The sequence below is a fragment of the Osmerus eperlanus genome, chromosome 3 (assembly GCF_963692335.1).
Source record: "Osmerus eperlanus chromosome 3, fOsmEpe2.1, whole genome shotgun sequence".
Taxonomy (NCBI): Eukaryota; Metazoa; Chordata; class Actinopteri; order Osmeriformes; family Osmeridae; genus Osmerus; species Osmerus eperlanus.
This window is the reverse complement of record NC_085020.1, coordinates 19,988,325-20,015,824: the sequence shown is the minus strand read 5'-3', so window position 1 is coordinate 20,015,824 and position 27,500 is coordinate 19,988,325. Positions and strand designations below refer to the sequence as shown.

Here is a 27,500-nt window from a genome sequence, read left to right as displayed (position 1 = left end):
CACACACATTCCCCATTAAACAACCTGAATCTATTTCCCACACTCCGGTTCCCCCTCCTCTTCGGGGCCCCAGTCTTAATTGGCTGAGGGCAGCACCTCCTCAGAGCCTCCCTACCTTACCCCCCCCCCCCCCCCCCCCCCAGCTCACGTTACTGAAGCCCCACCATCTGCTCTGCTCTGCGGCGGGCACTCTCACATTAGAACCTGCCACCTTCAACCATTAAGGCCGCTTCGCTCCTCCTTGAAAGGGGAACCCCCGTGAAAAAACACTTCCAAGGACCCATCTGCCTGTCTGTCTGTTTGTTTGTTTGCCTGCCTGCCTGCCTGCCTGCCTGCTTGTCTGTCTGTGCATCTGTCTGTCTGTCTCAGTCTGTATGCCTGTCTGTCTGTCTCTCTGCCTAAGGGACAGAGGAAACACAGACATTGAGTCCTCTCCTGTCTAGTCCTCTTCTCCCGCAATCCATCCTCTCCCCTTCAGCAGTAACTGAGGCTGGAGTAGAGGCTGGTCTGGAGGCTGTCCTAGAGGCTGGTTTGAATAGATAGACGGTATATATGGTTGTCCTGACAGGATCAATGTGACAGATCTGATGACACCTGGTTAGAGTGAGAGAAAATTGGATCCCTCTGGTCTCCATGGTCTCTCTCTGGCCTCTAGGGTTCTCTGGTCTCTCTCTGATCTCTCTGGTCTACCTGGTCTCTCTCTGGCCTCTAGGGGTTTTCTGGTCTCTCTCTGATCTCTCTGGTCTCCCTGGTCTCTCTCTGGCCTCTAGGATTCTCTGGTCTCTCTCTGGTCTCTTTTGTCTCCCTGGTCTATCTCTGGCCTCTAGGGTTTTCTGCTCTCTCTCTGGTTTCTCTTGTCTCCCCGGTCTCTTTCTCTCTGGTCTCTTTCTGATCTCTCTTGTCTCCCTGGTCTCTCTCTTATCTCTCTCCAGTCTCTAGCGTGATAGCATCATGTCGGTCGAAGGAAACACAAGTTAACAGACCATGGCATGCAGACTTCAAGTTAGCACGTCCTTCTCCAGCAACAGAGAAGATCTCAGTGAAAAACACACTCATACATCTCTGTCTGTTTGCCTCTCTCAGTGGAGGTGGATCACGCCTGACATGATCCACCTCACACACACACACACACACACACCTCCTGGAGACCCATGTGACTCCAGATGGAGACAAGCTTCCTCTCAGCAGCCCTCTGACTCAGGAGGTAGGCCTCTCGTCAGCTCATCACCAGATGGACACACACACACACCAACACACACACCAACACACACACACACCAACACACACACACACACACACACAGACTAACACACACATCAATACACAGACCAAAGCACAAGCACACACGCCAAGACACACACCAACACACACCTCTGAAACACACGCAGCTTCTACAGACAGACCCTAGGATGGGCCTGGACGACCAGAGGAAGTCATCACCCGAGCCTGTGAGTCTGATCCTTCTCTTTGTGTTTTCCTCCACGCCTGTGAGGGAGGTTGGAGGCCCAGTCCTATCCCAGATCAGTCCACCCTGGGGGGGTTGAAACCCATCCAGCCCCCTGCCCAGCCCTGCCTGTCTCCACCCCCACCCCCCCTTCTCCCCAGCCCTGCCTGTCTCCACCCCCCCTCCTCCCCTAGCCCATGCCAGCCTCCCCACCCCCCCTCCCAAGCTCTGCCAACCCCTCCAGACCTGTGGTGAACACAACCATGTGGTTCTCAGCGTGAGGCCTGGGATCACGGTTTCCACCTGTGACACACACACACCCATGCTCAGATGCACACACATCACACGCACCCAAGCACACACATCGCACACGTCGGCCTAATATTTACATGATCATATTGCTGTTTTGAAGCCCCTCAGGAAGTGGGCCGTGGAGCCGACTGGAGCGTGTTTGTTCCTGTCGTGTAATTAGACTGTCAGTGTGTGTCCCACGACTGATACACGGCAGTCACACCTCCTATGAACCCTGACTGTGCCCCACCTAGAGCTCATCAGGCACGCAGCGGGCCGTCCGACTCCCACCCACACGACCAGCTTCAACGTATCGAGGTTGAGGCGCCGTCGCCGCCACCACACGGAGGTTGGGATTTTGTGGGACGAGCAGTGACTCTGCAGCTGCACGGAACCATACATGGGCTCAGAGCTAACGGAAGCTAGCTGTTGCTGTTGTACAACAAAGACAAATGGGCGAACCCTCGTAAAACCACGCTGTCACGCTAGTCGTTGTAAAACATCTTGTTTATCCCCTCAAATTCGACGTCATGATAATCAGGAATATGAATCCGCTCAGAGGCCAGATCTGAGCTCATCTTGCCATCCACCATGATGCAGTCAGTTAGCCAAAGCTATCCCCATGTCTGTGGCCATTTATACTATAAGCTAACTACAAAATACTAGCTAACTTGTCGGGCTGGAGTGTCTGGAGGGTTGACTGATAGATTATTTTATTTTCGTGTCATGCACAAAAGTACCCAACCCTGATGGGTTTACAAAACTCAAAAAAAGTACTGTTGCAGTGGTCTGGCAAATACAATTCCAAGATTGATAAATAAGCCAGTTTAAAAAAAAGATTCCTTTCCTGAAGCATAACTTGTTTTTGTATGCCTCGTATTAATCATCTCTACCGGAATGCATTTACATAAATGGAGGACATTTTACTACAAAGTACATCCTTTATATCCACACAGACAGGACAATGAAACAAAAAATGAACCTCATTCTCAATGAACCTAGCTCCTAGCTCACCTAGCTTTCACAACACACAAAGCCTGTCCTTTTGTGGAATGCCATTAAACCTGTCGGTCTCTTGGGCCAATGGTAATGTTCCTGAACATAACATAGGGATATTTGTTGTTTGTTATAATTCTATTTTCAATTATACTTCACAGGATGGTTGTTTTGGGATGTCTGGCTGGTTTCGATCAGGCTGTTTTGGGATGTCTGGATGGTTTCGAGTAGGCTGTTTGGGATGTCTGGATGGTTTCGAGTAGGCTGTTTGGGATGTCTGGCTGGTTTAGAGTAGGCTGTTTTGGGATGTCTGGCTGGTTTAGAGTAGGCTGTTTTGGGATGTCTGTCTGGTTTTAAGCAGGCTGTTTGGGATGTCTGGCTGGTTTTAAGCAGGCTGTTTGGGATGTCTGGCTGGCTTCGAGCAGGCTGTCTTGGGATGTCTGGCTGGTTTCGAGCAGGCTGTTTTGGGATGTCTGGCTGGTTTTAAGCAGGCTGTTTGGGATGTCTGGCTGGTTTCGAGCAGGTTGTTTTGGGATGTCTGGCTGGTTTCGAGCAGGCTGTCTTGGGATGTCTGGCTGGTTTCGAGCAGGCTGTTTTGGGATGTCTGGCTGGTTTTAAGCAGGCTGTTTGGGATGTCTGGCTGGTTTCGAGCAGGCTGTTTTGGGATGTCTGGCTGGTTTCGAGCAGGTTGTTTTGGGATGTCTGGCTGGTTTCGAACAGGCTGTTTTGGGATGTCTGGCTGGTTTTAAGCAGGCTGTTTGGGATGTCTGGCTGGTTTCGAGCAGGCTGTTTTGGGATGTCTGGCTGGTTTTAAGCAGGATGTTTGGGATGTCTGGCTGGTTTCGAGCAGGCTGTTTTGGGATGTCTGGCTGGTTTCGAGCAGGTTGTTTTGGGATGTCTGGCTGGTTTCGAGCAGGCTGTCTTGGGATGTCTGGCTGGTTTCGAGCAGGCTGTTTTGGGATGTCTGGCTGGTTTTAAGCAGGCTGTTTGGGATGTCTGGCTGGTTTCGAGCAGGCTGTTTTGGGATGTCTGGCTGGTTTCGAGCAGGTTGTTTTGGGATGTCTGGCTGGTTTCGAACAGGCTGTTTTGGGATGTCTGGCTGGTTTTAAGCAGGCTGTTTGGGATGTCTGGCTGGTTTCGAGCAGGCTGTTTTGGGATGTCTGGCTGGTTTTAAGCAGGCTGTTTGGGATGTCTGGCTGGTTTCGAGCAGGCTGTTTTGGGATGTCTGGCTGGTTTTAAGCAGGATGTTTGGGATGTCTGGCTGGTTTCGAGCAGGCTGTTTTGGGATGTCTGGCTGGTTTCGAGCAGGCTGTTTTGGGATGTCTGGCTGGTTTTAAGCAGGATGTTTGGGATGTCTGGCTGGTTTTGAGCAGGCTGTTTTGGGATGTCTGGCTGGTTTTAAGCAGGCTGTTTGGGATGTCTGGCTGGTTTCGAGCAGGCTGTTTTGGGATGTCTGGCTGGTTTCGAGCAGGTTGTTTTGGGATGTCTGGCTGGTTTCGAGCAGGCTGTCTTGGGATGTCTGGCTGGTTTCGAGCAGGCTGTTTTGGGATGTCTGGCTGGTTTTAAGCAGGCTGTTTGGGATGTCTGGCTGGTTTCGAGCAGGCTGTTTTGGGATGTCTGGCTGGTTTCGAGCAGGTTGTTTTGGGATGTCTGGCTGGTTTCGAACAGGCTGTTTTGGGATGTCTGGCTGGTTTTAAGCAGGCTGTTTGGGATGTCTGGCTGGTTTCGAGCAGGCTGTTTTGGGATGTCTGGCTGGTTTTAAGCAGGCTGTTTGGGATGTCTGGCTGGTTTCGAGCAGGCTGTTTTGGGATGTCTGGCTGGTTTCGAGCAGGCTGTTTTGGGATGTCTGGCTGGTTTCAAGCAGGCTGTTTTGGGATGTCTGGCTGGTTTCGAGCAGGCTGTTTTGGGATGTCTGGCTGGTTTAGAGTAGGCTGTTTTGGGATGTCTGGCTGGTTTCGAGCAGGCTGTTTTGGGATGTCTGGCTGGTTTCGAGCAGGCTGTTTTGGGATGTCTGGCTGGTTTCGAGCAGGCTGTTTTGGGATGTCTGGCTGGTTTCGAGCAGGCTGTTTTGGGATGTCTGGCTGGTTTCGAGCAGGCTGTTTTGGGATGTCTGGCTGGTTTCGAGCAGGCTGTTTTGGGATGTCTGGCTGGTTTAGAGTAGGCTGTTTTGGGATGTCTGGCTGGTTTCGAGCAGGCTGTTTTGGGATGTCTGGCTGGTTTCGAGCAGGCTGTTTTGGGATGTCTGGCTGGTTTCGAGCAGGCTGTTTTGGGATGTCTGGCTGGTTTCGAGCAGGCTGTTTTGGGATGTCTGGCTGGTTTCGAGCAGGCTGTTTTGGGATGTCTGGCTGGTTTCGAGCAGGCTGTTTTGGGATGTCTGGCTGGTTTTAAGCAGGATGTTTGGGATGTCTGGCTGGTTTCGAGCAGGCTGTTTTGGGATGTCTGGCTGGTTTCGAGCAGGCTGTTTTGGGATGTCTGGCTGGTTTTAAGCAGGATGTTTGGGATGTCTGGCTGGTTTCGAGCAGGCTGTTTTGGGATGTCTGGCTGGTTTTAAGCAGGATGTTTGGGATGTCTGGCTGGTTTCGAGCAGGCTGTTTTGGGATGTCTGGCTGGTTTCGAGCAGGCTGTTTTGGGATGTCTGGCTGGTTTCGAGCAGGTTGTTTTGGGATGTCTGGCTGGTTTCGAACAGGCTGTTTTGGGATGTCTGGCTGGTTTTAAGCAGGATGTTTGGGATGTCTGGCTGGTTTCGAGCAGGCTGTTTTGGGATGTCTGGCTGGTTTTAAGCAGGCTGTTTTGGGATGTCTGGCTGGTTTTAAGCAGGCTGTTTTGGGATGTCTGGCTGGTGTTAGTTCTCTGACTGCCTCCTCAGGGAGCAGGACCAGTATCTTTAAACTTCAAACCACATCACACACCCCTGACAGCCCACCAGTAGGCCTAAATTGGACCGAAAAACTTAGTCCTGTACACAACCCCCTCTACCCTAACGCCGACTCTCTTCTCTCCCATCCTCTCTCGCCCTCCCTCCCTCTTTTTCACTGAAGCCATTTATTATCTAGGCCATCGGCAAAACTGTATACCAGTGCTGGCTCTGCACAAAAGTAAGAAGTTTGTTCCTCAAGAAGATTGGCTTTTCCTATTTACACATAAGAACACGCACATCCGGAAGGTACAGCATGCTGGCTGAAATCCACACACACAGAGGTCAGGAGACTTAAGGCCAACAGCACAAACATTTCCCATGCTGTGTTGTGTGTGTGTCTGTGTGTGTGTCTGTGTTTTCCAGTTATGGTGGTCTTGTCATCAGTCATGAACAGTAGCATTGAGAGAGCAGGTCTGAGAACAAGAAGTGAGATAAAGACAGGTCATATTTCACAGATTCAAACCTGTTATCCCCAGGCAGAATTACACACACAGACACACACACTGAGTCCAGCCAATCACACCCCAGAAAGATGCCCAGCCAATCAGCTCGGGTGGTGGATTTTTGGCTGTTTTGTGTGAGCATTTGGTGAAGGCCATAGGGGGTTATTAGAAGCATGCTTTCTGGGTAATGAGACTTTGTGTGTGTGTGTGTGTGTGTGTGTGTGTGTGTGTGTGTGTGTGTGTGTGTGTGTGTGTGTGTGTGTGTGTGTGTGTGTGTGTGCGAGTGTGTGTGTGTGTGTGTGTGCGTGCATGTGCTGGCGTAATACCATTAGCCTGGATCACTGCTAAAGAAGCAGGCTTCTAAAGCTGCTCCAGAACCTTGCTACACTACTCTAAACAATAACAACCACAACAACAACAACAATAACATCAACACAGGAAGGCTGTCCACAAAGCTCTCCCACATGCTTGATATCTCTCCATCAGTGTGTGATGTAGCAGTCTGGGCAACCATGGCCAGCTGCCTGGAGTCTGGTTGATGCACTGAACTGAAAGCACTTCAAGTCCAAACTAGAGAATAATGGACTAGGATGATGATGAATCCAATCAAACGGAGCATATCCCGATAAAGTAATGAGGTAATCGGGATGGAGTGGTCATGTACGTACGAATGTGATTGGCTCATGAGTCTTGGTCTGATGGATGAGACAGGTTGCCACGGCGCTTCACGTTCCCGGCAGCTACGGTGTTGGAGGGGCCACCCTCTGTGATAACCGCTACCGCTAACTGTGGTCTTGGACGTTTGTGTGTGTTGTGTGTCTCTCTGTGTGTGTGTGTCTCTGGGTGAGTGTGTGTGAGTGTCTGTTTGTGTGTGTGTCTGTGTGTGTGTGCGAGCGCGTGCGTGCGTGTCTAAGCGTGCGTGTATTATCACTGAGGTGTTATCATGCTGTCACTCCACCCAAAGTCACGTTGAATAAACAGGTCCTGTTCTTCCTCTGAGATGAGTAATGCGGTCTATGACTAATAATCCATCATAATCCACACAGACTAAACACTGTTAAAGAGAAGTGTTCTCTGCTGGAGGCTGACCCTGTTCTGCGCTGCCCCTCGTCCCAGGGACAGGCCCCAGGCCCCGGGCCCCCAGCGATGGCCCTGTCATGTCAGATATGTATGGGTGTGCTTGGAGGTGCAGATGGCCATGTGGGGTATCATTTACTGGGGCGCTTGCTAAGTGTGGTCCGGACGGCCAGATGCTATACTTTAGGTGGTCTCACCAAAACTCCATCTCTGTTACCTCTCCAGCTGTCCCCCAGCAGGGCCTGGCACACACACACACACACGCACATACACACACAAGTACACACAAATGTGCATACACACACACAGACCCTTGTGTGAACACACAGTCCTCTGCCTATCGTTTATCTACATCTCACAGTGGCTTATCTAACCAGGAAACTGAAACACACTGACTAAAACACTGCATGGTAAACAACATGTGCTCTAAACCCTGTAGGCCTACATCAGTGGTCAGCAGGCAGTATAGACGCACACACCCGCACACACAAACATCCACTATATGTATATATGATATCCATTTACGTGTGTGTATATATATATATATAGGGAGCCTGAAGAAAAAAATATGTTTCATTTATTTGCTTTGCAAGGTATTTGGATATGCAGTTTTTAGGTGTAAAAAAGTAGTTAACTCCACCCAAAATAGTAAACATGTATGATACAAAACTTTGGCAACTCTGGCAAAACATTTATTGCATGTATGAACTTGACATCTGTGACCCATCAGCATTACCCAAAGCTTCATATTGTACTACTGGCTCTCAAGGTGAAGAGCAGAGGGCTCGATTCTGGTCTCGGTTTGTTACTCTGGTCAGCATAGATGCTCTGCTGACTACATGACTGCAGGTTGTTATGGTCTGAGGTAGCTAAACAGCGTTAGACCACTAGTGCTGCCAAGCTATGTAGTAGGAACATTAGCATGGACCACTACAGTTTCTGTGAAGATTTCCCCAAAGGTCAACAGGAAAATGAGGAAAAATCAACAGGAAAATTAGGAAAAACAAGTGCTGCAGTGATTAATATTCACGGCAAAGTGTGTGTGTGTGTCTGTGTGTGTGTGCTTGTGTGTGTCTCCACTCCTTATATCAAGCCTGTCTCACTGAGATGGGCCACAACAACCTTACCATGCTTCACAATGTGACTGAGGCGACTGACAGGTCACAAACGCACCTGCCAAAGACAAGCAGGGCAACACCACGTGACCGGGGCCGGATTTTATCACTTGTAGTGGTCACTGTGCATTTAGTATGTCTGAAATGCCATTAGAGAACATTGAGCGCCCTGAAAAGTTCGGGTTTTATTTTCAATCGTCATTCACGTTTGTGTAGATGTCACGCGGTCCGCTTAGCTGGAAAATATGCGCGGGTGATTGTCATGGAAACAGTCAACACTAGCTCACCTGTAGGGGTCTCGGGCTGGATAGGCGTCCACGTCACTCTTCTAGGAGTCAGCAACACGTCGTGACTCTTTTTACCAATCTGAAATATGCCCCTAACGATAGGCTCGTCCGAGTTATAGTCGATACACCGCTTTTCGATCTGCCGCTCAGCGCGCTGAGGAGAATCCTCGGAGCGGAGCGGCGGGGCAGAGCCCGCGGGCTTCTCCTGTTGCTGTTTCCTCTTTTTCTTTTTCTTCTTCGCGCGACTGCCCTCAGTAATGGAAGACACCGGTTGCGTCTCGTGCAGTTCCTCCTGGCTCTCAGACCGAGCATTTATCGATTTGTGCGGAGACTCGAACATGATTTGATCTAAACGTAAACAGCAAAGTCGTATTTCCGCTGTTGTTCCTTAAGATTTACTTGGCTGCTCAGCGCGTGCCCGCGGCGGTAACCCTATACCACAGCAGGTCCATCGGTGAAACTTCCCCTTGGCCTGACTCTAGTCCTCATGCGGTGCGCGCCCCAGTGGAGTGTCAGTTCCACCGGGCATGCGCCCCCCAACCAGCCAGGAATTATCACTGCTCGAATCGGTTTATCTCATGTAGGCCTAATACTTCTCACCTGCATTTTAGTCTAAGTGGAAAATAACCAATGGGTAAAACTAAAGAAATATAATTCAGAAATCGTTTTGAAAATACATACAATTTGGCAATTGTAGACATTCTAGGCTAAATTACGTGTATACCTACGTGTAATAGCTTTAGCTTTATGCCAAACCCAATGAATTGACTGATACTGTAGTGTGGGATAGCCTACTTGTACCATGGCAGGTTTATACTATAAATGCGACAGATTCAGTGAGTGGGAGAAAATAAAATAGTGCATGTGTATTATCTCTGAAGTTTAGGCTACAGCGGAATCCTCTGGGTCTGTCAGTTGAATATTTGCGCATCCACATTACAACAGTGTATCCTACTCAATATCCACCATGAACGAAGTGACCTTTTAATTGTCCCTAGGGGTTGATTAATCGCTGGAATAGGGAGGTAACGGTCGACGCAGCTGTGACGCTTGTTTCGATGTTAGAGCAGTACCATGGACAGTGCCGGATGCCCCGCCGCATGGGCCCCAGCCCAGATTCACTGCAGAGCTTTTGGTGAAAGTCTCGAATGTACACGGACTGAAAATACGATGTGCTGAACAAACAACCTTTTCATCGAGATTCATAATAATAATGTAGACTTTAATGTATTTGTCTCTTTTAGTAGGCTAAACATGTATGTGTTATTTCTTTCCATCTGCTTCAAAATTTTAATCTTCCAAACTTGCGATGTGTTGAAATTAATTGCACACAGACAGCATTGGACTGTGAAGGCCTATCACATGCATGTGCTCATATGTCCCCTAAAAGCCCCCGTGTGCCATCAAATTAGATATGGATGGAGCCTATATTTAGTGTTTCGTGGGGCTGCGGGGTACAGGAGGGGACATTGAACAATTCAATCCTCTCAGCGTTTATCCGGGGCCCGTGTCATGCGTGTGTCGCTGTGGAGGTGCACCAAGTTTAACTGTCGACGGTAGTTGTTCCATTTCTGCACACAAAGCTTGAGAACACCACCAGTCTGCGCCAATATGGTGGCGTTCCCGATGATAGAAGTATTAGGTTATGCAGAGAGTGCTCGTGCATAAACAAGATCATTTTCATAAATTAAAACCCTCCCTGCAGAAGGAACATCTGTGCCTCTCGCGCTCTATGCAGGGGATGGAAGACTGGAGGCTGCCCCCCTCGCGCTGACTGACGGCTGGGACCGCGAGCACTGCAGGATAAACGCTCGGTTTGTCCTTGAGCGCTGGAGCCAACGAGGGCGGCAGATAGTTTTCACTCATTCCAAGGCAAAATATCACAGAGATATTCTCCGTCGCATTGAGATGCTTCATAGGGGTACGTTTGTATCTCATGCATATGATTTAATATGTAGGCTACTCCCAGTAGGCTTTAATATAATAAAATGTATACATTTATTACTAATAGCCTACGAACATAAAGTTTGCTAAATAGCCACCTTGGAGAGTGTAACCTATGTATCTTATTGTTGTGCTTGATTGATAAAAGATTACAAAAATATCGTGTAGATTTTTAACTGAGTGAAATAAATTATATGGCCTACTAAGTAGCCTAACCTATGCATGGTATGAATACTTGAGATTAGCCTGAACAGTTTAGGCAGTCTACATTTGCTGCCTTGCTTGTGGCTCTGCGGCTGTAATAGGCCACTAAATCCAGAATCCAGACGGAATAATAGGCTCGTCATTCACTTTTATTCTACACATAATCCCGCGCCTCCAGGGATTTACACGCATACATTAATCTCGGAGGAATTACAATATGAACACTTCAATCACTCGGAGGATAACTGAAATCTTCAAAATAATCCGTATTGGTCTGAAAACAAACTCATATTCCGATTGCGTACGTAACACTGCAGACACACAAAGATTAAAAGCAATTTTTATGATGTCGAACCAACTTCAGTCTATAGCCTCGGAGTGTGTTTCCACATGCAATAACACACGGAGGATAACATAAATCTGCTGTATGACTGTCCAGCGTTGATTAACAGTTGGTTCATGGCCACTGCTTATAAATGTACGGTGAAAGTTTTTGCATGGAAGGCCAAGCATTTCTGTGCTTTGTATTGCAATAAGGCCTTAAAATGTAGATTTACTCAACCTTCTGAATTGTTTGGAATAATTAGTTTTGGGAAATATTTAACCCATTTCAGTGCAACCAAAATACAGTTTTGCTGTAAGGCAACATTTGTAGAATCTCTTGCCCATCTGGTAAATAAATACAGTTGCTTAAAACGGTTGAAACGTTGTATGAAGAAGAGACGTGTCTGTTTTTATAAAACATACATGGACTAGGGGGGACTATAGGCTCTATAGGAACTTGACATAAAAAAGAAATTCAGGCTTCTATACAAAATCACAACAGGATAATTTGAGTGTGTATAGATAGAGCAGTTGCAAAAATCAGTTTGAAAAATATAGAAATCTTTATTAATTTGTATTGGCCAAGTACTGGTTTAAAAATTGCATAGTTTCCAAATTATTGCTTGTGGTTTTGTGATACGGTAAATCAACACATTCTGAGTAAAGTCGTCTAGAGACCATACCATAAAGAAGCGCTATAGAACACAGAAGGTGAGCGAGCTGTATAAGCCCGCTCGTCCTAAAGGCAGTACAATAAATACCATACAGGAGAACAAGCCAGAAATCACTGCTATTTGTGACACAGGATAACATGACGCGCATAAAGTCTTTAACGATGGATTGTATATATTCACGAATCATGAAATATCGCATTGAGTTGGGCGTTCATGACCCGCTCGTGATGCGTGTGTCCGTCGTAGGACATGAGGTTGTCCATTGGGATCTCGCACCGCTGCGCCGAACTGGGGTACAAGGGCGCGTGGCCCTGCGCTCCCGCCAGACCAGCCGCCTGGTAGTGCATGGAGAAGGCATAGTTCTTCTCGAACTCTGATGAAGGCTCGTGTTTGAAGGAAAAGTTTCCGTTCACGCTCAACGGAGGGCTTAAGGGTCCGTCAAATGACGGACTAGTGCAGTCTGTCAGGGCGGTTTCGAAGAACGGCTCCAGCGCGCTGCCGTAGGAGTGCGGCTTGACGTGAAAGATGTGGGAGCTGTCCATCGTACCGTAGGGCGGGCTGGGAAGGCCTGGGGTCTGGTAGGAGTAGGGATGCGCAGCAAACGACGCTCCTGGGGGTTGCATATGACCGGGCAGCTCCTGTGACTGCTCGGGGAGGAAGGTGCGAGGATTCAGCTGCAGGCACCCCGCCACTAGGTTGGTTGTGGGCTGGGACAAGCCTTTGCACAGGGCCTGGACGAAGGACATGAGGTCCGGACTTTTCCCGGAGCGCAGGATCTCAGACAGGGCCCAGATGTAATTCTTAGCCAGACGCAGCGTCTCGATCTTGGATAGCTTCTGTGTCTTGGAGTAGCACGGCACAATTTTACGCAAACTCTCCAACGCGTCGTTGAGTCCGTGCATGCGGTTCCTCTCACGCGCGTTAGCCTTCATGCGCCTCATCTTAAACCTCTGCACCCTGGCTTTTGTCATTTTCTTCTTCTTTGGTCCTCGTCGTTTTGGCTTCTGAGCGTCGCCCTCATCTTCCTCTTCCTCTTCGTCATCATCATCCTCATCGAGACGGTTGAACTCTTCCTCGTCTTCGTCATCCATGTCTCCCGCCAGTTCCTCGTGAGCCTTGCTGTTCTTCTCCGGGTCGTTCTCGTCTTGGGACCCGTGACCGTCCTCGGGCCAAGTCGTCGAGTCTTGAGGGTCGGACAACATGGTCTCCTCCGTGTACGACTTCGTCATGTCTCAAATCTGAAACAGAAATGAAATATTTAAATAATGAACTGTTGATCATGATTAACTATCAAATGATCATTTGGAAACGGGTAGCTTAATATTCTACACATTTAAATCAAGTACTGTAGCCTAATTATTCAATACATTATTCTGAAAAATACATCTTGTCAACATCCAGTTATCTTCTCTTGGTTATTATCTCTCTCTCACATTATGAAACTGATTCATCAGATTATAAAAGGATTACATTTAATATCCACACACATGTACAAACATGCCTCATTCGAAGGGCATCATTCAGGCTTTAGAGTTTTGCAAAAGACAACGTGACTGCAGGCTATGTTTAAAATATATGTTAAACATACGCTATACAACGTACATTTGTATTATTTTATATAATATTAAACAAAAAGTTAATGACAAAATAAACAAGATCAAAGCGTTTACAATTATGAAGAAGGGAAATAACTTATATAAAATTCCCTATTCAACTGTTGTTTAATTTCCTACAAATACATCAAATGGGCTTGGCCAGGTAAATGTGAGTGGTTCTCCCTACGTGTCTGTAACAGGTGACATGCTGTAGTTGCATCACTTCAGACCACTGCTTGTCTGACTCAAAACGCACCTCAACAACCCTCCACGAACAGAACGGAAATACGGCACACGCACACCGCGCACAAACCGCGCACAAACGAACGAGAAAAGACATGAGCGGAGAGAGATGTGGCATACCTGTGTTTGTGAGAGCAGTTCTGAGCCGGGCATTCCCCTGTAGGTGTGTGTTCTCCTGTGTAGATGCTGATGTGGTGGGGCGCTCCTCGGATGCTGAGGTTATATAGCCTCGTCGCCGAGGCTGAGAGGGAGGACGGGGCCGAGGCTGGGGCTGGGTGGAGAGGTGAGCAGAGATGTCTGTGGCTGATCATCATAATACCGCTGCGACCAGGCTCCTCCTCCCCAACACTCCGGCACGCGCCATATGGTCGCCTACGTCGTGCAAAACGGCCCCAAGCGTCACGTGACATCTCCCATTTGTATTCGCCAAAGCTCTGTATTCCATCCCTTTGTGGCTTGAAGAAAGTGGCCATCTGTCGCCAGTTAGAGACTCCGCGGACCTGTTTGCACCCGCAGGACGAATTAACCCTTTCGAGCATAGGACATATTCAATCACAACTCATTCTCGCGCCCAGCCTTCTGCCCACGTGTGCCCTCTGTGCATACTTTATTAATCTCAAACTAGGTATCATAATTATGGCATATATTTACAAATGACTGTGAGAACATTGCGTGTCTGTCGAAGAGGTATTTAGTCCAGAACAGGCCTTTCTTATTCACAGGCCCTACAAGGCCAATACGCTGATTCTTACCTCTTCCTAATCATGTAGACATTATTCTTAAAATATTACACAGCCTTATCTTTTATTTCCAATATTCATCCAACATCATATTTTGGCTAGGCTACTTCCAGCTCAGTATAGCTCCAATAAAATCGATTATTTAAAATAGAGGTGTCGACGATATTGGTAAACCTTGTATAAGTCTGTTGAGAGTTGATGTGATAAAGTACCGGGCCATTGTTGTGTCTCTGGCAACGCGTGATGTTTGCTGCACGTCCGGACCGGAGGAGCTGAAGTAATGAGGCCCCGCGCTCCAAACTGCTGGTCGGCACGCGAGTCGCACGCGCACTAACAAAAGCCTGTTTCACGGCTCACTAGGCGGATCCAACGTCCAAAATCTGCTGTCTTCTGTTCAATAAAACATCCAACCAAATCGACGTGTTGACCGTTGAACAGACAGCGGAACTGGAGACTTCAGATTTATAAATAAGTCGTTTAAATATAGAAGACAGGTGCTGATAAGTTGTATCAAATTTTGAAATTAGTTTAGTTTATATAAAAACAAATATATCTGCACTCAGTCAGGCCCTATCACCGGGTTACACATAAGAAACTCTGAAATAGAACTAACTACGTAACTAGTTAAAAACAAATTGGGTCTGGTCTAAATCAGGATGCAAAACAACCATAATTTGCACCATACACAGTAATAATAAATAGGCCTGTTTTAAATCCATTATAGTCATCTTTGCAGAAAAACAAAATTCCCCTCAGGGTAAACTATTTCAAAAACGAATTCAACTAATTGTCAAAGACCGTCAAAATTGTCTGCGTAAGTTAAAACATGTCAATAATGTTTTACAGCTTCTGATTAACTGGGAAAAATCCATCCTTTATTTCGGAAGTGTTTGCATAGCTCTGATTCATTTCGGTCCAAGCTGTAGCCTATTTAACATCTGTTCTGCTGGAGAGCACGGAGCGCATGGCTGCAGTAGGTCATAACTAGGGAACAGTTAAGTGGCCAACCTCCAAGCCCATAGCGCCCAGACTGCAGCGGCTTATCTCTTCTTTCCCATAAAAACACCAAGTTGTGTCGGTCGAAAGTCCGCGGTATGACACGCTATCTCTCCGTTACCATGTTAACCAGGTCAGCACTGCAGTTCAGCACCACGAACAGCTACTCTGAGCGGAGGAAACATTTCAGCAATCTTCTGATTTAAGCTATATTTTAAGTACCAGACCATAACTGATTATTACGTAAAGATGTATTATCATTAATTGGGGCCGTTGTTAATATTTGTTATTATTATTCAAATGTAAGCCGTGGGGAAAAGTAGGCATTTGTTCTGCCTTATTTGCCTACATGCATTTAGCCTTGCCCTTAATCCAGCCGAGCCAGAGTGAGATCCAACTACAAATTCAATCCAATAACTGTTCGTGGAATTCGCATTCTGACAAGAAACGAAATCCAATAGTTCAAATTGCTAGTCTATCGGATTTTTATATCCAAGACGTTATGAGTTTAACACGCGCACCAGGCGCTTGCCAATGCCATTCCGAACAGTGTGTGTGTTCATGGCTGTGCTTTCTCGGCCCCCGGTATGAATATGATGATGTGACCTTCTCTTCTCCAGCCCTAATCAACCGAGCCCGTCCCAGAGCGCGAGCCCCTGCGTCCCGACCAACCAATGGCCTTCCGCCTCGCTGGGCACTCAAATTGGACTAATGCCTCTCCCTCATCTCGTTACACCTTCATCACACTAATTGCTTATGCAAAAATGCAGATTTGTATTAATTAGTTACTCCGCTGATTGGGTCTTTGGTATTAGCGTGTAATAAATCAGGTTGGAAGGTATGTTGGCTGCAGCTGTGGCCCGAACGGATATGGTTGCAATGAGAGGCCCTTCCTTCCGGCGCACTCGGATTCCATAGCCACCTGCTGCAGGCACATGCCGCTCTGACATCAGATAACTCCGCAGATGTGACATTGTAGTTATGGGAACAATTATGGTGTAGGATAATTTAATAATCATTTGACTGTGATACATAAGCAGTAATAATACCACAACAATAATGATAGCTACACTAAGTGGAATAATAACAACAATATTTACAATATGCATGTTTAATAAAAGACTAGGGCCTAAAAAAATAATCTCAATAAACATACTTAACCTACGTGTTTTACTCATATAATTGGTAAAAACTTACTAATATTAAAGAAATAAATTATGACAATACTAATGTATTGGTTGATGCAACTTAATTAGGCTTAGTTATTGTTATGTCAACGTTAAGTTTAAACGTACTTTCCCGGGCTCGCTACGGCCACCGGGGAGATGGGCTATAGATATATTGGAGCTATTTAGCTATTCTAAATTAAAGGGGGAGGGATCCTTTATAATGATGTCGATGGAATCAACAACCAGCCAATTTGGAGTCACACAATTTCACAATCACCAGCGTAATTAAAATTGCACAACTGGCTTGGGCACTATCGTCCTGAATTATTCCTCTTGTTCTTCACAATGTTAAGTTACAAACACACAGACACAAAAAATAAGTAGAACACAATCAGGATTCCGTTTTTTGTGTTTATGAAACAGGAAATTGACATTCAAGAATTTCACGATTGTTTTCACGTTTTTTTTTTCAATGAAAGTTAGTCGATGTATTTAGAAACATTCAATCGGAACGAAATCACCGAGATAAAATACTATTAAATGTCCCCGTTGGAAAGATTTAGAAGTTTGTGTTCCTAGCCTCTCCGAGGGCTGGAAAATTCCGTTTCTCCAGCGGGGTATAATGCTCCTTAGAGCGTGGAACGGCATTGGACATACAACGGCGCCGTTTACTGGTGAACATGAATTATTGCATAGCCTTTATGAGCATAAGAATTATAAGTGGTAGGAGACCACATAACTCGATACATTTGCCAAGTAACACACTAAACAATCTTTTGATAGCCAACGATGACGACATCGATCAGCAATGACACTTAGGCCTAACCTTTTACTCCTAATTGTTCCACCGAGTCAAGTTATCTAGTTATCTTGTAACAAAACAGCAAAGTCATTCGGTTTCATCGATGACATATAGGGTTCCACTGGTCATCGGCTGATCGAAATACAGTAGTAGGCAAAGTTTTTTACTTTGGCCTTCTATCCTTGCAGACCCCGTAATGCACTGCTATTTCCAGCAGGCTACAGAAGACCCATGTGGAAAACGTCACCTCTGGAGCGCTGAAGACTCGCCCCTTGTTGTGGTTTTTGACTCCATCCGGAAGCGGAAGACTTCAGCGTTTTAGAGAAGTGAACTAAAGTTTGACAGATTTCACGGAGTTGCGATTCAATTTTTCGGTTTCCTTTCTGGACAGCGCAGTCTAATGGTATGTATTCATGTTTTGTATGTTATTGTTTGAGACGTCGGTCACAGCGTATTATATAGTTCACTTGTTGATAAACGTGTGTCGCATCTCGTACGATGCGCTTCCAAAGTTCTAAGAAGTTTTCTCATCTTGAGTCACCGTGGGGAATTTTGACAGCTCTAACGCAGCGGTCAACCGCAGAGTTTGCTAAAGTGTGACTGAAACCCTGTGTAGAACATTCCTCAAAGTAAACCTTATTCTGTCGATTCATTTGCATTCTGCACAACCAGTTCAGACAAATGTTTGCTGTTCTTTGAAATATGTCATGTCACAACTAACGATATTTAAGATTCAGACTAGAGGGACCAAAAACACGTTTGCAATATCCTACTAAAAAAGCCATTGAGGTGAAATTAGATCCCAGACCAGCGAATGAACGTGTATGTGCTTGTGCTGCCAGACAGAAACTATAAGTTACTCATCAGTCAATCAAAATGAAACGGACCTCTTGGGGAGATCAATGTAAGGCTGTGTGTGGAAATTTCCTGTTTCCTAAATGTGTCCATGGTTACAACATGGATAGGTCAAGTCATCAGCTGTCACCTAACTCAAGCTTTAGTGGGGTTGTCAACAATATCTTGGTATTTACTGGTTATGGTATCAGCTTTAGACACAAACACGCACACATACACACACACACTAATTCTGTTGTGATTGACTTTCTCTTTCTCTCTTATGTCCAAAAGACACACTTCACCTCGGTAAGTCGCTTGCCATTGTCTTTACTGTCTCCCTCTAAGTTCACTTTTCCGGCAGTGTGTGTGTGCGCGCATACGTGCGTGTGTGTGCACGTCTGATAGCGAGAGAGAACCACACCTCAAACGCTAAGTGTTTGCAGAGCTAACACAGGTGGATCCACTAACTCTCACCTGATCCCTGCCTACATTCCTCCCCTCCCAGGATGCAGAAAGCTTGTGTGTGTGTGTGTGAGAGAGAAAGAGAGAGGGTGAGAGAGAGGGAGAGAGGGGGAGAGAGAGAGGGGGAGAGAGGGGGGGGGGGGAGAGAGAGAGAGGGGGAGAGAGGGGGAGAGAGAGAGAGGGAGAAAGAGAGAGAGAGAGAGAGGGGGAGAGAGAGTAGGAGGGGAAGAGAGAGAGAGAGAGAGAGAGAGAGAGAGAGAGGGGGAGAGAGAGAGAGAGCGGGAGAGAGAGGTATAAAAAGAGAGAGAGACTGTCCGAGTGTGTTGAATGACATGTGGAGTGTCTTGCATGTCAGGCCTTGCTGCTGTCATTGTAGTGGGGAGGCTGGGCTGAGTCATACATGAGTCATACACCTGAAGCAAAGACCCCACGTTTAAGAGCCTAGAAGTTTCCATGCAGCTCATTCCTCTGGTGCCCTCAGCTCTGGTCTGGTTAATGCTGCCCTATCAACTCCTTCCATCATGCAGGATGCTGCGCTGCGCTGCCTGACTGGGTGATTTATCTTGGCATCAAGCGGAGATGTTTCTGCGCAGAGAGATGTGGGGAGGGGAGCGATGCGACTCTGGTGCTGCTATGTGCTCGAACGATTCAAACTGACCCTGTAAAGATCCTTCTCACACCCCACAGATATAGCTCCACACACACACACACACACACACACACACACACACACACACACACACACACACACACACACACACACACACACCCTCTATGTCCCCTGTGATCTAATGTTCTGGTCTGATGAAGAACAAGAGGTTTCAACACCCCCAAAGTCTGTTTTTCAGGGTTTGTTTGTCTGTTCACACACACAAACACACACACTCACGAAGGCTAGTCACGTACTCTTGCACTGCTCTAGGGGTTTGTGTGAATGTGTGTTGTTCTCGGGGAACATTGCACGACTAGGGGTTCAGGACAGGAAATGAAGCTGGCTGGAGGCCCGCAGACAGTTGCTCGGTTGCAAGCCTCCCTTCACAGCTAACAAACATGACAGACAGCTAGATGCTGGATACTGACAGCAACTAAGATATGAACATCAGTTAACAGCTTAAGCCTCTTACTGCTGGTCTGTCTGACAGCTGGCCTCTACCTCAGACTTAACTTTAGTTCCAGCTACTGTAGAACTTTACCTGTCCTGGTCCTAGCCGTGGACTCAGACTCTAACCCCCTAGCCTCAGCCTCAATCCTGGTCCCAGCCTCAGCCTCCAGTCTACCCCCTGCCTCTAACCTCCAGCCACAGCCTCCAGTCTACCCCCTTGCCTCTAACCTCCAGCCACAGCCTCCAGTCTACCCCCTTGCCTCTAACCTCCAGCCACAGCCTCCAGTCTACCACCTGCCTCTAACCTCCAGCCACAGCCTCCAGTCTACCCCCTGCCTCTAACCTCCAGCCTCAGCTTCCAGTCTACCCCCTGCCTCTAACCTCCAGCCACAGCCTCCAGTCTACCCCCTGCCTCTAACCTCCAGCCACAGCCTCCAGTCTACCCCCTGCCTCTAACCTCCAGCCACAGCCTCCAGTCTACCCCCTGCCTCTAACCTCCAGCCACAGCCTCCAGTCTACCCCCTGCCTCTAACCTCCAGCCACAGCCTCCAGTCTACCCCCTGCCTCTAACCTCCAGCCACAGCCTCCAGTCTACCACCTGCCTCTAACCTGCAGCCACAGCCTCCAGTCTACCCCCTGCCTCTAACCTACGGCCTCAGCCATATGTTTGTTTCCCAGGCTTCAGAGGGATCCAGGGCAACGCTAATAATTAACCAGTGTTATGAACATGTTGGTTCCTCGGTACACAGTGTGTCCCTGCTGTGAGATGTTTGCACCCTCGCCCGTGTTACCTGTCTATGTACGGATGAAGGGGGGGGGGGGGGGGGGAGTGGGAGAAGGGGGAGGGGGGGGCTGAGCAGGGCAGGGTAGGGTGGGAAGGAATCCGAGTGGCTGTACAGTGGGGTAGGAGAGCGGTATTAGGGCAGTGAGGCAGGGTAACCCACATGATGTGGAGGAGTCAGAGACGGGGACATGGGCTCGGTGGTTGGTTAGACACAGAAGGGCAACTTGGCTGTTCTGCGGTCCACGTAGCCTGTTCCACTGCCTGCACACAGCGCTGGCTGGTACACTCTGTTTGTCCTTGCCCATGTACCACCCCAAAACACACACACACACTCACATACTGTCCAACTCTGGCACGCACACACACACAATGGACCAGAGAACAGAACGTCGAGAGTCCAGGGTGAGAGAGGCTGGCTCGTCAGACATGACCAGCACACGCTGGGCTTTAGAACAGAAGGATGGCTTCTAGAACAGCACGAGCTGTTGGGATCTACTGTGCCCTGCTCTGCCCTGCCTTGCCCTGTTCTACCCTACTCTGCTCTGCCCTGCCTTGCCCTGTTCTACCCTACTCTGCTCTGCCCTACTTTGTCCTACTCTACCATATTCCACCCAGCTCTGACTACCTCAGCCTTCCTTTGCCCTCCTCGGGTTTACTATCTACCACGCCCAGACAATACTAAAATATCAAGCAGGGCGTCATGTAGACTGAGTCGGTGGCACAGTGCGTGTGTGTGTGTGTGTGTGTGTGTGCGTGCGTGCCTGCCTGCCTTTGTGTGTGTTTGTATATTTGCCATGATGTCAGAGGGGGAAAGGTTAGTCTGAAGGGCTTCAGACCGATAGTCGGCAAGGGAAACGGGGTCATTGTTGTCGCCGAGCTAATCTAACGTGGTACGAGCTGTAATACAGTAGCATGTCTGCAGTGGAGCCCGAAATAACTCGTCTTCTAGCTACAGTGGTCCACAGTGATGTCTCGTACTCCCTCCGAAACAGCAGTGTGTAGCAGCCTCTCTGGCCAGGGAGGTAGGCCAGGATAGGGCAAAAATCAAGCCGGCGTTTCGATCCGACACAGGCGCACTGCCTGTTACCTTACTCCCCGTTTCCCACTAAACTACTGCACTGCCCACCACTCCCCCAGTCTTGGCTCGGCGCTTTGTCGTCACAGACATGACGTGCTCTGGACTGTGCACGTGCATCGTGTGAATGAGCTACTGATTGAATGTGTGCTTGAGAAAGCAGGTGAGTGTGCGTGTCGTGCGTGTGTGTGTTTGTGTGTGTGTGGGGATTCTTTGTATTGTCTTTGTGCTCGGAGCGTTTCTCTGAAACGGAGGGACTTGTGGCCCTGTCACCAGGTGGTGTCCTGTCAACACATTCTCATCCCTACTCATAATTTTTCCATGCTTCTGAGGCAGCTTCAGGGGCAGTCTTGCGTACTACACTGACGTGGAAGGTTAGGGTTTGGGTTTTGATTGGGGATTAGGGTTAGGGCGACCGTATGCCTCGAAAACTAGCGCTGTAGGGTTAGGGTCTGCCGTAGGCTTCCTTCTGCATCAACCAGATGTTCTGAGTTCTTCCTAAGCGGTAATACGTGACGCCTTTTAGACTGAGGGCAGGCTCGCTGTGTGGGGCTGAGGAGCTGGGGGAGGGGGGGGGGGGTATTTGGATAATGGGAACTGGAACATCTCTCTTTTCTGTGGAAAAGAACAGAACACAGGGGGGGGGGAGATGAGGGGAGGGGAGGTGAGGGGGGGGATGAGATGAGGTGAGGGGGGGAGATGAGGGGAGGGGAGGTGAGGGGGGGGATGAGATGAGGTGAGGGGGGGAGATGAGGGGAGGGGAGAGGAACAAGAATGGGAGACGAGACTAGACAAGAATCACCTTGACTGACTACTTTCTGACACCGAGCAGAGCAAGGTTGTAAAAGACCGAGCTCTATTAGCATCTGTCTGCCTGTCAGTGCCAGGGGTCAGTCGTAACTCCTAGTGTTTGTGTCATGCTCTATTTCTGTCTGCCCCGGCCGTATTGCAAGCCGCTGGGCTGTTGTTGTTATTGTTTTGTGGAAAGAGAAGGGAGCTTTTGTGTTCATTCCTGTCGATCTAGTCAGGACTGTGGGAGTGGGTTCGTGCTAAGAATAGACCCCCTCCTCTCTGCTCCCCTGGGTCCTTCTCTTTCTCTCCATCCCTCTCTCCATCCCTCACTCCAGCTGCTCCGATGCCAAACAGGAAATGACTCTCTACCAGCTCCTAATCTTCCCACTAAACACACATTTCCTGTTCTAGCTGTCAGACCTCCAGCCCTCCATCCCAGCCTCCGTCCCTCCATCCATCCCTCCCTCGCTCCTTCCCAACACCAGTCCTCCCACTCTTCCAATCCCTCTGTACTTTTTTATCTCAATTCCTCCCTCCTTCCCTCCTCTTGGAGGACTAACTCATAACAGCTGCTGAAGACATCAGACTGGCCCGCTGATCCTTGTCTTGTTGCCTGGAGTTTTGTAACCCTGGTCAGATCTGAGGGTTGTGTGTATACATACTTGCGTACGACGCGTGACCATGTCGGCGGAGGAATCTGCCGTCCTGCTCAGTGTGACCTGACGTCGGGGGAGAAGCCTCGTGTTTTAGGCCGCGACATCGCCGCAGCGCTCGCTGTCGATTTATTTGAGGCTTCCGTGTTTGGGCAGGTGGCATTTCTGAACGTGCGAGCCTGGGTGGTGAAACTAGTCATGAATTATAAAGAGAGAGAGAGAGGCTGAGCAGAGGTGATGATGCGTGAACTCCTCTCTCCCTCCTCCCTCTCTCCCTCTATCCCCCCTGCAGGTGTCCCTTCCCCGGCTGTAGCCACCTGACCACATACAAGGAGGACCAGTACTGGCGCTTGGACTTGGTCGGACCATGGAGCAGAGCGAGACAGCAGCAAGCAGAGCCGTGCCTACTGAACCTGCAGGCCTGGGTCTGGACCAGGGACGGCTGGGTCTGGAATCTGGGACCCAGGCCGTGGACCAGGGAGGGCAAGGGAAGGAGCCTGGAGGCCAGGGTCTCGATCTGGATATGGACCAGGGAGGGCCGGGGATGGAGCCTGGGGCCCAGGTTGAGACAGCAGGCCAGGAGGAGGCGTCCCAGGGCCACTGTCGAGCGCAGCACCCCTGGAGAGTGGCCTGTCTGAAGAGGAAGGCCTGGGCCCAGAGCAGGGGCTCCTGGCAGGAGTCCGAGTCCCAGGATGAGGAGCCGGAAAGTAGCCTTCCTCCTCCTCCTCCTCTGCCCACTCCCTCTGGCCCTCCTCAAGCTGTCAATGGGGAGAAACCTGCTCCTGCAGACGACACAGGTACGTGTGTGTCTTAAACAACACGACAAGTGTCTCCGTAACGACTCGACGTCTGGTAGAGCAATATGAGCATGGTCGTAGGTTACAGACTGAACTGAGTCACCCCGTAAAATTGAAATAGTCAACCAACCGAAATAGCCCAAATCAGCACGGTGACTCGAACCTGACCACAGGCGCTTCAAAACCTTCTGTTTGTGCCTTGGTGCATGTGATGACTGTATTTGCATACGCCTACAGGAGACGGGGATATCCTTGTTTGAACGCCATCATCGGTTCCATTTGATCTGTTCCATTTCCTGGAGTCCTTCAAACATTGTTCTGAGAAACAGATGTGTTTACTCGTTGTTGACGTTTTCCTCCATGGTCTCCCACTCTCTCCCCCCCCCACGCTCTCTCTCTCCTTCTCTCCCTCTCTGTCCTCACCCAGGACGCATCCCTAACAAGATAGCCTGCTGGCTGAAGGACTGTAGGTACGTCTTGGCTACGCAGCCTCTCTCCCGTTCTGACTCGATGTAGGGAAGCCCCTGTTTGACCCGGGTCCTCTGGGTTCAGGGTCCTCAGTGTTCAGGGTCCTCTGGGTTCAGGGTCCTCTGTGTTCAGGGTCCTCAGTGTTCAGGGTCCTCTGGGTTCAGGGTCCTCTGGGTTCAGGGTCCTCTGGGTTCAGGGTCCTCTGTGTTCAGGGTCCTCTGTGTTCAGGGTCCTCAGTGTTCAGGGTCCTCTGGGTTCAGGGTCCTCTGTGTTCAGGGTCCTCTGGGTTCAGGGTCCTCTGGGTTCAGGGTCCTCTGGGTTCAGGGTCCTCTGGGTTCAGGGTCCTCTGTGTTCAGGGTCCTCTGTGTTCAGGGTCCTCAGTGTTCTATGTTCTCTGTATTCTGTGTTCCGTGTTCTCCGTGCTCCTGGGTTCTCTCTGTGCTCTTGAGGAAATCAGAGACAGATGAGTGTTTATCTTCTTCATTGTTGAAGGAGTTCTCACCTGTCCAGGAGTGTGATGAACAGGACAAACCTGAACGCCATGACACCGCGAAACCACCTGTTTGTTCAGTAAAATGTTGTCACGCTCGTAAAACCGGGGGCGGAGGGGTGGGAGTTGGGGAGGGGGGTGGGGGGGGGGACAGGGCGGTGCGGGGCAGGGAAGGGCAGGGAAGCCAGAGAAAGAGATGAAGGCCTCGCACATATTGATGCATTTTTCAGTCAGGGAAAAAATGTAACAAGCACTTCAGACTCTTTGTTCCACCTAAGCACCAGAGGAGCAGTGAGGCTATAATGAAACCACTTCCCATACACACATACATATATCACATATATACACACACGCACAAACATATATATATATATATATATATATATATATATATATATATATATACAAAGACATACACACATACTCACATATATGAACACACGCACACACATACACATTTATTATATATATATATATATATATATATATATATATATATATATATATATATATATATATATATATATATATATACACACACTTACATACACACTCACATATATGCCCACACACATACATACATAAACACACACACCCACATATATACACACACGTACACAACGAGTTCCAGGCACTTGTGCAAGCAAGTAAAATACCAAAGACCAGATATCTATGATCATTCTGTAGATGGTATTTGCTTATAGCTAACATGCATGTGCGTCAGCAAATGTAGAGGGAGGGATGGGAGGGAGGTGATGATGGAGGGTTGGATGAACAGAGAGAGGAGAAAGTGAAAGAGGGAAAGACTGAGTGAGTGCGTGAGAGAAGAGGGAGGGAGAGAGGGAGCGACCGAGAAAGCAAACAGGACATGTGGGTCATGAGCTTGTTGGCTATGTCAACAGCTGGCGCTTACCGAACCCTACTGAAAAGGCAGACCTGCACGCTGAATGTAAAGTTTGGCCCAGCTTACCATCCACAGAACAGTCTGGGCTAGGGTCAGTGCTGGTGCATAGAGAAGGATAGAGATGGAGTTTGACCCTGTAGCAGAGATATGACCAGCAGGAAAAAGCTATTATCACCTTGACTGGCTGGTTTGTTGACTGTTGTGTAACAGGTTGTGTAGGAAGGTTATTATTAAACTTGCTGGCTTGTTAAGTGCTGGGTAGTTCTCACACTGGTCAGACCACTCTAAAACTGTGTCAAGCAAGTGAGAAAGGACAGGTGTGTCTCTTAAGACTCTGGCAGGAGACACAGGAGGCTGTGGTATGTAAGTACGAGAGAGTGTGTGCGCGTGTGTGGTATGGTGTGTGTGCGTTGAGTGAAACTGTATATAACGGTGGGTATGACGGTATGTGTGAATGTGTGTCTGACGGTGTGTCTGACGCTGTGTGTGTGTGACGGTGTGTCTGACGGTGTGTGTGTCTGACGGTGTGTGTGTGTGTGTGTGTGACGGTGTGTGTTCTCCGTGTCCGCAGGACGCCACTGGGAGCCTCTCTGGACGACCAGAGCTCTTCTCCGTCTAAAGGTGAGGAACGTTGCTTCTGCATGTCATATTCTGTGTGTCTGTGAGTATGTACCGTGTGTGTGTGTGTGTGGCTGTACTGTACACACTATGCGTGTGTATGGAGAGCGGTCCCACCACACATGGCACAGTGCACTTCGGAGCAGACACAGCTGAGAGAGAGAGCGAGCGTTTTGGCAGAGAAGACAACGTTTGGGTCTGTGTGCGTTTGTGCTTACATCCTCACTGTCAGAGCGCTCTCTGATCTCCTCATTAATGGGTCAGACTAATGCTCCTCATGCAGGCTCTAATGTGACGAGCGACTCTGTCTGTGTAGCATTAGCTAGCTGAGGGAGTGTGTACTGTCTCTAGGAGTCTAGACAGACCAGAGTTAGCTCTGGTATCTAGCGGTAGTGGATGGATATGTTGGAGTGTGTGTATGTGAGGTGCCCTAGTACCTACTATTGGTAGTTTGTAGTGTTCGTGTGTGGTAGTTTGCAGTCAACGAAGACAGGATGTTTAGGCTTGTATGACAGGGTTGCTTCCTTGTCAGAGAGAGCACCTGGTGATCTGAGGGTTTAAAGTATGCTACAGGGCCTCAAGGAGACAGTTCATAAAGACAATCATGTGTGCTTCAGCCGGCGTCAGACCAGGGTCAATGCACTTTACGGTATGAGTTCAAAGTTAACATTGTTTAGGCTGCGTTTCACAGGAGGCGGATAAAGGGTTAATGTGCGCGTGTGTGTGTGTGTGTGCTTGTCATGGAGTTGGGAGTCAAAGAAGAGAATACGATTTGTCGTGTGTGTTTTACAGGAGGACTGAGAAACGGTTGCAGCTTTGAGGATGATCTGTCACTGGGGGCTGAGGGTGAGTTACACACACGCGCACACACACACACACTTATATATATACACACACACACACCTTATATACACACACTTATACACAAAAACACTAACATACACCCACATGCACAGGTTGTAAAAGACAGACATATACTGTGGTCTATCTGACTTAGGGTGGGTGGGAGTGTGTTTGTGCAAGAGCTGGTGTGTGTGTGTGTGTGTGTGTGTGTGTGTGTGGAGGAGGGAGGGGGCCAGGGGCAGGGGCAGGGGGTCAGAGTAACACAGGAAGTCGGGTTGGGGCTGAAACGAGGTAAATAATTCAAGAGCGTGAATGACAGGACACCTTCAGCCTCGTCTCCCTCGGTGCCTCTGCTCCCTGACACGTCGACAGCAGCCCGGCGCAGGCCTGCGCGGCTGTGCCTGCACGGCTGGG

General features: G+C 48.6%; 4 protein-coding genes across 4 annotated transcripts in view; 2 read left to right on the top strand and 2 right to left on the bottom strand.

Moving 5' to 3' along the window:
* cerkl (ceramide kinase-like) overlaps positions 1 to 9,056 on the bottom strand; it is a 9,602-nt gene extending 546 nt beyond the window's left edge. Inside the window, exon 1 of the mRNA XM_062456278.1 lies at positions 8,571 to 9,056. Within this exon, the coding sequence (XP_062312262.1) occupies positions 8,571 to 8,910 (340 nt within the window). The 5' untranslated portion in view covers positions 8,911 to 9,056. The remainder of the gene's footprint in view (positions 1 to 8,570) is intronic.
* Positions 1 to 27,500, top strand: part of cwc22 (CWC22 spliceosome associated protein homolog) — a 140,835-nt gene that overhangs the window by 85,206 nt on the left and 28,129 nt on the right. The gene's annotated exons all lie outside the window — the stretch shown is intronic.
* neurod1 (neuronal differentiation 1) lies at positions 10,850 to 13,827 on the bottom strand. The gene is made up of 2 exons (XM_062457742.1): positions 13,675 to 13,827; positions 10,850 to 12,954 (listed from the first exon to the last, which is right to left on the bottom strand). Exon 2 carries the CDS (start codon positions 12,943 to 12,945, stop codon positions 11,893 to 11,895), a length of 1,053 nt encoding a protein of 350 aa, XP_062313726.1. The 5' UTR covers positions 12,946 to 12,954; positions 13,675 to 13,827; the 3' UTR covers positions 10,850 to 11,892.
* Positions 17,528 to 27,500, top strand: part of itprid2 (ITPR interacting domain containing 2) — a 21,678-nt gene continuing 11,705 nt past the window's right edge. Inside the window, exons 1-5 of the mRNA XM_062456277.1 lie at positions 17,528 to 17,664; positions 23,259 to 23,763; positions 24,191 to 24,233; positions 26,197 to 26,246; positions 27,036 to 27,130. Coding sequence (XP_062312261.1) covers positions 23,334 to 23,763; positions 24,191 to 24,233; positions 26,197 to 26,246; positions 27,036 to 27,130 — 618 coding nt within the window. The 5' untranslated portion in view covers positions 17,528 to 17,664; positions 23,259 to 23,333. The remainder of the gene's footprint in view (positions 17,665 to 23,258; positions 23,764 to 24,190; positions 24,234 to 26,196; positions 26,247 to 27,035; positions 27,131 to 27,500) is intronic.